The 8,476-nt window shown below is 54.7% G+C and overlaps 2 protein-coding genes across 3 annotated transcripts; both read left to right on the top strand.

The window, feature by feature from the left end:
* The first annotated feature begins 7 nt into the window (after nt 1–7).
* Nucleotides 8–1,830, top strand: LOC147645438 (G2/M phase-specific E3 ubiquitin-protein ligase-like). The gene is made up of 7 exons (XM_086874623.1): nt 8–192; nt 520–611; nt 697–798; nt 1,078–1,175; nt 1,278–1,475; nt 1,577–1,676; nt 1,813–1,830. Exons 1-7 carry the CDS (start codon nt 150–152, stop codon nt 1,828–1,830), a joined length of 651 nt encoding a protein of 216 aa, XP_086730749.1. The 5' UTR covers nt 8–149.
* Nucleotides 1,500–6,684, top strand: LOC147645437 (nucleolar protein 8-like). Of its 2 annotated transcripts, XR_015282353.1 has the most exons (7): nt 1,500–1,633; nt 1,851–2,229; nt 2,378–3,193; nt 3,510–3,795; nt 4,672–4,798; nt 5,104–5,174; nt 5,389–6,684. XR_015282353.1 is itself a non-coding variant. In XM_086874620.1 (6 exons), exons 3-6 carry the CDS (start codon nt 3,630–3,632, stop codon nt 5,424–5,426), a joined length of 402 nt encoding a protein of 133 aa, XP_086730746.1. In that variant the 5' UTR covers nt 2,048–2,229; nt 2,378–3,193; nt 3,510–3,629; the 3' UTR covers nt 5,427–6,684. The 2 variants fall into 2 exon arrangements, 1 of the variants encoding a protein (XP_086730746.1); XM_086874620.1 differs by lacking the exon at nt 1,500–1,633 and having other exon boundaries at nt 2,048–2,229.
* Nucleotides 6,685–8,476: the final 1,792 nt, after the last annotated feature.

Raw genomic sequence — 8,476 nt, 5'->3', positions numbered from 1 at the left:
ACGCAGGGCTGACCAGGGAGTAGCACCCTCGTAGCTCTGGGCCTGTTCTCCAAACTCCCATCACTTTTCTTCCCTCCACAGAGAGAGAGGACCAGCACCTGGCGGAGACAGCGGCGTTCCTGCACAGGGACTCAGCGCTGACAGCCGCCATGTGTGACAGGGAGCAGGAGGGCCCTGATGGCAGGGAGCCAGGTGAGGGCAAAGCAGCCCTCCCACAGCCTGGCCCAGGGGCTGTCGGGGTGGCCAGCGTGGGGCCCAGAGCAGAAGCCAAAGGAGGCAGGAGCTGCTCAGCCAGGCCAGGGCTGGCAGCCTCCTTCCTCCTCAAGTGGGGCCCAGCTGGGCCAGGGGGCAGCTGTTGGGAGCCCCGTGCCCGCAATGGCCGCTGCTCTCCAAGGCCTCCAGCCCTGCCCATCAGGCAGGCACGCAGGCAGGGACAGAGCAGCTCTTGGGGTCGATGCTGCGGGCTGAGAGCCCCACAGAGCTGCTGACGCCCGCTGCCATTGGCTCTGTCCCCTGCAGCATGCGTTTTGTGTCATCGTGTGGACGCTGACCCGGACACCTGCGGAAACAGACGGGAGAAATACGGGCTCTGTGCCCACATGTTCTGCCTGGTGAGTGGCTCCGGGCACTCCCTCCCGCATTGCAATGGGCAGTCCCTGCCACCCTGTCTTCATCACCTCTTCCCCTTTTCTGCAGTATTTTGCCACTCTTCTTTTCCGGCAAGAAAAGAAACAGGTTGGATTCCTGGGTTTTCTTCCTCAAGATATCCAATGTGCAGTCAGGCGGGCGGCACAGAAGGTGAGAGCCTGGCAAAAGAGCAGGGACATTTGTGCCAGGAGACGTTTGCCAGAGCTTAGCCCAGAGCCCCAGCAAGAAAGGCCGGCCATGCAGCCAGCTGTGGGACAAAGTCTGGCTCCCAGCAGCTCCAAAGAGGCCCTGGCACAGGTGCTTCCTCCACCAGCTGGCTCTGTGGGCTGAGAGCCAGCAGCAGCCCCATCCTGCTCCCTGCCCGCAGCCCTGGGGCTGCCTGGGGAGGCCCCGAGGCTGCCGCTGATGGGGCTGCCTGGCTCATTCCAGCACTGCTGCGTCTGCGGCCAGAGCGGGGCCACCATCATGTGCTGCGAGGAAGGCTGCGACAGATGGTTCCACCTGCCCTGTGCAAGGAGGGCGGCTGTGTTACGCAGTACATTGCCCCATACAGGTAGCTCCTCTCCCCTTCTGGCCACCCTTGGGGAAGGACCAAGACTTTCTCATTATGCTCGTCCTTTTGCCCCCAGGTCCTACTGCCCTGAGCACCGTCCAGAGCAGATGGTGCAGGTGACTCCAGAGCCGGGCACCGAATGCCCCATCTGCATGGAGCCAGTGGAAGACAGAATGACCTTTACCACCATAGTGTGCCCAACGTGCCAAAGAGCCTGGTTCCACAGAGACTGCCTCCAGGTGGGAGCCATGCCCTCAGGCCTGGGACACAGCAGGTGCTCAGCAGCACCAGGGCCTGGCTCACACTGCTTCTGTTTGCCCTGCAGGGACAGGCCATGCGTGCTGGTTTTTTCTCCTTCTGCTGCCCCCTCTGCAGAGACGATGGCATGTTCGCTGTCGAAATGTTCATCATGGGAATCCGCATCCCCTTCAGGTTGGTGTCCTTCTGCGGGGCTCACAAGGACAGGAGGGTGCAAGTGCCGTGCTGTGCCAGGCCCTGCCCCAGCAGTCCAGGCCCTGCCCCATCCAGGGAGTCTGGACTTGCGCTTCTCACGGGACTTGGAAAAGCATTGGAGGAAGAGCAGGGACACCCTGTTACGTCCATGCGGTCAGGGCAGCAGAAACACATGAGCTTTTCCTTTCCCCATCAGACTGCCAACATGGGAGGACAACGACGCCTTCGCGGATCTGAGAGTGCGTCACAGCAGGTGCAATGCCAGGGAATGCCTTTACCCAGGAGGCAGGGAGGAGGCAGAGGAAGAGGGGTGAGTTGGGAAGCTGCACCCGGGGCTCTGCAGGGAACCTGTGTCTCAGGAAGGGCTCAAAGCGGAAGGAGCCAGTGGTGCTCGGCTGCACAATCCCGTGCTGGGACACTTTGTTCTCAGAGCCATCAACCCGTTTGCTTCCCCAGGCCCTGGAAGCTGCTCCTGTGCTCCTCCTGTGCTGCCGAGGGCACCCACAGGCGCTGCTCTGGCCTGACAGTGAGGAGAACCCGCTGGGAGTGTGACAGCTGTGCTGGTCTCGGCACAGGTATGAGGCAAAGCAGGCGGGTGTCCCTGGGCTGGGGCCAGTGCCCAGGCTGGGCACGGCAAAGCCCATGGGCTCCTGGAGGGCTGGGGGCAGTGTTCTGGTTGGGCATGGCCTGGGAGGCCTCTGACATTCCTGTTTGGCTTTACAGCCCCCAGGGATGAGCAGCCAGAGCTCAATGGCCCCAGCCGGATCAGACAGTCAGGACTGGAGCCTGCTCACGGCCTTTCAGAATCCGAGGCCATCAGGCCGAGCTCCAGCAGCGCAGTGCCATCGGGTCTGGCTCCCCAGTCTCCAACTCCAGGGACCAGCAGCCACAGAAGCCCCCGGCATGCAGTTTCTTCCTTGGCAGACACCGGCAGCGCACGCACACCAAGGGCAAGATCCAGCAGCTGGACGGGCCCTGAGGACAGGGTCCATTCCAGACATGCTGGGCCTGACCGCAGGCGAAGGCGCTCTCAACAGCAGAGGCGGGCCTCAGATGGGGCCGTCCGGTCGCGGAGTCGCCATGACAGGAGCAGTAGGAGAACATCAAGTGCAGAGAGGCGCAGGCAAAGGGAGACACCGTCGCGGGCTTCCCGCAGACACAGCCGCTCCCGGCAGCAAGCTCATGCCCAGAGTCCACCTGCCCGGTCGAGGAGTTGCCATGACAGGAGCGGCAGGAGAACGTCGAGGGCAGAGAGGCCCAGGCGAAGGGAGACGTCCTCAGGGACGTCCCCGAGACGCAGCCGCTCCTGCGTGCAACGTCGAGCCTCGGATCAACCTGTCCGCTCCAGGAGTCGCCAGGACAGGAGCAGGAGGAGAGCAGCAAGTGCTGAGAGGCCCAGGCGCAGGGGGACACCGTCGGGGACGTCGCGCTGGAGCAACCGCTCCCGCCAGCCACGTCGGGCCTCAACTGGGACCTCCAACAGCAGCACGTAGTGTCACCTTTTCTTTCTAGTCCCTCTGTTTGCTGCCGTAAGTGAAGGTGAGAAGGGTCAGTACAGGGACCTCGAGACTTGCAGGTCTGTGGGAAAACCGAATTAGCTCTTGGCATTTCCACGATTCTTGATTTCTATGTTACCATGTATTGTGTAGGGAAAAGTCACTTAAGCACATAGCTGATTAAAAAGGACACTCATTCCTGTCTTTAGACAGATATTTCCCCACTGCTTACCCTTGAACGTGAATCCTTAATGGCTTGGATACCTTTAGGGAGACATGACGAGCAAGGTGGCTCTTAGGGAAGCTGTCTTTGAAAAGGACATGTGTTGAGTCGCTATCCTTAAACAATCTCATTTCAGTAAAGCCTTTCTTCAGTAAAGCAGAGGGAGAAAGAAGAGAGTGAGACACTGCTTTCAGTGTCTGAAGAAATCGATTGCGACACTGCTGCTGATTTAAAACACTTGCTTGGACCTTCAAAGATGAAACCGGAAAAGACAGTGGAAACAGGCTGGGACAAAGAGGATGCACAGGACTCTGCCCCAGACGAACGTCTGGGACCTTTGCCTGAAAACGACAGAACTCAGGAGTCCAGTGCTTTCCAGTTTTCCTTCTTTGGAGACACAGAGGAGTTGGGCATCAAAGAAGGTAAGAGCAGAACCCTCCTAACGGAGCCATTTCTAAGGAACGGCTTCTGGCAGGCACTGTAGAGCAATACGGTGTAAAGAAGGTCATAATCCAGAGGATTTTCAGCAGCAGAAGTCAGTACTTCTGCTGAAGCATTCTGATCCTCATTGCTGCTTGCCAAGGCTGTGGGAGATTAATGAGAGGTAACTCCTGCTTGCATCTCAGGAATTTTGAAAGGCACGCATTGAGAAGGCATTGGGATTTTTGCAGAGCGGTGAAAAAGCTTCCCCTAAACTTCTCAAGCAGGGAAAAAGGTGGCACAGCAGTCATACCAAGTTACATGGAAGCCAACAGGATTTTAAGGAAAATGGGTGTTAAGGTAGAGGGAGGAACAAAATCCTGGAGTTGACCCCAAGCTCCATGAACATTCTGTTAGTTACTGAATTCTATTCCTGGACCTTCAGAAAAAAGAAACTGAAGGATCACTGGGGAGTCCTAAGCTCGGATAAAATAAGGCCTTATGAAATGCAGATGAAGGAATATTTAATCAAGTCTCAGTCAGGTAGGAATGAAAGGAAACCGTGCCAAGTTACCCAAAATATTAAAAAACAACACCACAAAGCAACAAGCCCACCACACTTGTGCTGAATTCAGAAGCTATTCACTGTCTTCTGGATGTGATGCTAAATGTTTAAGAATGCATAGGAGATGCCTAGAACAAAGTGGAAAATCCTGGAGGAGAGCTACAGCTCAGAAAATCAGGGAGAAGAAGATTTTGTCCTTCCTAAATCTGTCTTCTCCAGTGTAAATATTTCACTTGAAAAGAGGAATTTTTCCGGGCAAGCAGAGAAATAATTTGGTTTTGACTTGCTTTCTGTTTTGGTGCTGGTTTTGCAGAGCCTTACGTACTTGGAACGACAAAACCGGAAAACGTCAGGTGGCGACAGGATTCACATTTCCAAGACATCCCGTCTGGGGCTGCTGGTGAGCCGGAGATGTCAGAAATTGAAAAGCACCAAGGAAGGCAAGTTCCATTTGTATTTGTTGTCTACTTGGCTGTAGTAGTTGGATGCTGTGGGAATATTAATGGCAGCACTGAGAAAATGGGAAACTGACACTGCACACCTCTGAGCAGTGAGAGCCAAAAGGCAAAGACACAGTCAATTTTATTGTAAAAAGTGGGGTTCTTTAATAGAAGGCTTTATTTGCATACTATGGAGTAGAGCTCTTCCATGTACACCATTTCTCTGAGGCACTACAGCTCTAACTTGTGCTCAGGGCATTTGATAGGACCTTTGAGATTGATAAAACCCCTTTGTACTTGTCTAGGGTTCTTTCTCTACCACGCACAGAAAGTGCTAGAGTTTTCTTCTACTTCATAGATGACGAACGCCTAAGAGGTATGACACAACTTGTTCAGTCCCCTTTTCTATATTTTTCCCTTTTAAACCCTTACTGGACTTGAGTAAGGAGGAAAAGATGCCTCCTGGTTATGAATGCTCTGTAGTCAAAATTTGCCATCCTTTCTTGTGGTCAAAGTTGTGGTAGAATCCCACGAGACAGTCCTGGTAAAAAATAAAGGCTGAGCAGCTTTCTGCCTTTCCTTTCTTTCAGATAATTACCTCATAGCTATAGGAACTTGTAGAGCTTAGGAAAAAAATAGTCACTAGACAGGTTACCGAGACATTTGGGATTTTTCAGGTAGGTCTATCATTTTTAACTTTTTCCTGTCTCTGGTGTTACTGTTAGGAATGCTGAGGGTTCTTGTCAGCAACATATGTCCGTGCGGTTCTTCATCCTAGTGAATCTGGGGCTTGCTCTTCTGAAGCCAGTAAATTTTCTATTTCAAAACAAAGACAACAACAACAAAAGAAAACATACACAGCCCCAAAAATTACACAGGTTGCCAAAACAATTGCTTGTTCTGTTTTGTAGACTACAGTCTCAAGTCAGGCTTAAATGACGTTCCTTTCTTGAGACTTGTTAGATAACGCTGATGAAATGTATGGCTGTGTTCATACAGTTACTGCCCTGCAATCTTCCAGCCCATCAGATTTGCAGGGTGTGTTAGAATGGAGATCTCAGCCCTTGGCAGGCAGCGCTTCTGGGGGGCAGCTGTGGGATCCTGCTGCTGAGCATTTAATGCAAGAGCTGCTGTTTCACTGCAATTTAGATTTCAGCATGTTCAGGGAGACAGCTGCTGTCTTTCATTTTTCTTAGTACACCAGGCTGCAGTAGGGAACGTTTCTGTTGGAGCCGACATGTGGTGGGGGGCAAGAGAATAGGAGGGACGTGAAGAATAGAGCTTCTGACTTGACTGTTGTGTTGTTCATTCATGTTTGTTGGGAGCAGCAGCAGAATCACAAGTGTTGAACCCTATTGATTGGTGTTCTGTTGTGTTTTCTTTTGTGCAGAGGGCCCAAAGTAATTTTTTGTAGATCTGTAGAGTTCAGTGAAGAATAAGAGGGTTGGGAAGAAAGACGTAGATTATTGCTTGAGGTGAGTATGGAACATCTGTTCCCTGGTAACTGTGGCTGAATGCTGAGCATGGGGAGGGAACACGGCTATGGATGTGCACGCAAAATTAATTCAGGACCTCCAGAAGAGCCTGAAGCTTTGTAACTGTCAGGGAACAAAAGGCTGTTAGTATACTGGTGTGTGTAACATCATGTTGTGATGTCCAGCCACGTAAATCACTGCATCTCTCTCTGTTACAGGAGCAGCTAGCTAACTAGGTGTAAGGGAAGTGTTTAAGAGAAACAGTGAATTTAGAGACTTCTGCGAGTAGTGGATTCAAAAACTTCTCCTAGGAATATGTTAGGTTTTCATTAGTTTCTGGATCGTCTTAGGAAGCATAAGAATTCCAAATGGAAACTGAAACCAAACTAATAAAACCTTTCTTGAAAAGAATCATGTCGTATTTGTTCCTTGAAGAAGTTGCCAAACAACATTACCTTTTAAATCCTTTCAAGGACCTAACAGGAAAAAATACTGTCAAACCCGGTTAGGCAGTGTTTCTGAGCTGGCGCTGATGCTCTCGGGTTCCGGGGAGCCACGGGAAGGCTCCAGTCCAGACCGTCCGCTCAGGCTGGGGCCATTGAGCTCTGGCTCGGCCCTGGAGGCTGTGAGGGCAATCAGCAATGTCAAAGGCCTCCCAGGCCTGGGCCAGGCTGGGCCGGAGCAGTGCCCCCAGCCCTCCAGGAGCCTACGGGCTCTGCCAGGCCCAAAAGGACACTGCCCCCTGCCCAGGGGTGTCTTGGCCTGACAGCCGAGCCCAGGGCAGCGGAGCTGTCACACTCCCCGCTGGTTCTGGTCGCTCTCAGGCACGAGCAACGCCCGTGGGTGCCCTGGGCAGCACAGGAGCAGCACAGGGGCACTTGCCAGGGCCTGGGGAAGCACAGGGGTCAGCCTTTACACAACGACACAGCAGGCATGCTGCAGGGGACAGAGCCAATGGCTGCGGGCATGAGCAGCTCTGTGGGGCTCTCAGCCCGCAGCATCGACCCCAAGAGCTGCTCTGTCCCTGCCTGCGTGCCTGGCTGATGGGCAGGGCTGGAGGCCTTGGAGAGCAGCGGCCATTGCGGGCACGGGGCTCCCAACAGCTGCCCCCTGGCCCAGCTGGGCCCCACTTGAGGAGGAAGGAGGCTGCCAGCCCTGGCCTGGCTGAGCAGCTCCTGCCTCCTTTGGCTTCTGCTCTGGGCCCCACGCTGGCCACCCCGACAGCCCCTGGGCCAGGCTGTAGGAGGGGCTGCTTTGCCATCACCTGGCTCCCTGCCATCAGGGCCCTCCTGCTCCCTGTCGCACATGGCGGCTGTCAGCGCTGAGTCCCTGTCCAGGAACAACACGGTGTCCTCGAGGTGCTGGTGCTGTCTCTCTGTGGAGGGAAGAAGGGTGTGGGGAATTTGCAGGACATGCCCAGAGCAATGAGGGTGCTACTCCCTGATCAGCCCTGCGTGAGCCCTGCTCCTGTCCGCCTTCTGCTCCCGTCGTCGCGTTCAGGAACACCGCGGTCTCCTCTGGATGTTCCTGCGCTGATTCTGGGAAGGGAGAGGCAGGTGAGCCTGCAGCACAGGCCCAGAGCTCCGAGGTGTGGGGCCCCTCTGGTCCCTGGGCAGCTGCATCCCTGCCTTACCTTCTCCTCCCGTTGCCACGTCGCACTGACACACGGCCCGAGCCCTGCCTTCCCTTTTGGGGCCAGGGGAAATCTCTGCTCCTGGCCCCGGCACTGGGAGCTCTCTCAGCCAGTCAGGGAAGGTGATGCTTCGCAAGAGAGGCATGAGCATTGCAGGAAAGCCTGCATCACTGCAGTCTTCCCAAAGGGCACCAAGAAGAAGCCAAGAAACTGCAGGCCCATCAGCCTCTCCTCCATCTCCCGACAGGTGACACAACACCTCCTCCTGGATGTCATCTCCAAAGCTCGGGAATAACAGGAAGGGAAAACCATGCTTGAGGAATCTCATAGCCACCTGTGCTGCAGTGACTGGCTGGGTTTGTGCGGGGAGAGCAGTGGCTGAGTTGTCAGCTGGAGCTTCAGCGAGGCTTTGTCCCTGTCTCCCATAATATGCTCCTGAGGCAGTTCAGGGAGAGTAGGGTGGAGAAGTGGACAGTGGAGCTCCAAACTCAGAGGGTTGTGACCTCAGGGGGCCGTGCTGGGGCCAGCCTTGTTTGCCTTATTCCCCAGTGACCTGGCAGAAGGGACAGA

The sequence above is a fragment of the Cyanistes caeruleus genome, unplaced genomic scaffold (genome assembly GCF_971803275.1).
Source record: "Cyanistes caeruleus unplaced genomic scaffold, bCyaCae1.hap1.1 HAP1_SCAFFOLD_325, whole genome shotgun sequence".
In the NCBI taxonomy this organism is placed as follows: domain Eukaryota; kingdom Metazoa; phylum Chordata; class Aves; order Passeriformes; family Paridae; genus Cyanistes; species Cyanistes caeruleus.
This window is presented reverse-complemented; position numbering and strand designations above follow the sequence as displayed.

Excerpts from the sequence above, each read along its gene's own strand:
- LOC147645438 (XM_086874623.1), top strand. The coding sequence starts at position 150 with ATGTGTGACAGGGAGCAGGAGGGCCCTGATGGCAGGGAGCCAG. Across the intron at positions 193-519 it reads CCCTGATGGCAGGGAGCCAG|CATGCGTTTTGTGTCATCGT; the intron begins GTGAGGGCAAAG and ends TGTCCCCTGCAG. Across the intron at positions 1,176-1,277 it reads TGTGCAAGGAGGGCGGCTGT|GTCCTACTGCCCTGAGCACC; the intron begins GTTACGCAGTAC and ends TTTTGCCCCCAG.
- LOC147645437 (XM_086874620.1), top strand. The coding sequence starts at position 3,630 with ATGAAACCGGAAAAGACAGTGGAAACAGGCTGGGACAAAGAGGATGCA. Across the intron at positions 4,799-5,103 it reads ATTGAAAAGCACCAAGGAAG|GGTTCTTTCTCTACCACGCA; the intron begins GCAAGTTCCATT and ends GTACTTGTCTAG. Across the intron at positions 5,175-5,388 it reads AGATGACGAACGCCTAAGAG|ATAATTACCTCATAGCTATA; the intron begins GTATGACACAAC and ends CCTTTCTTTCAG.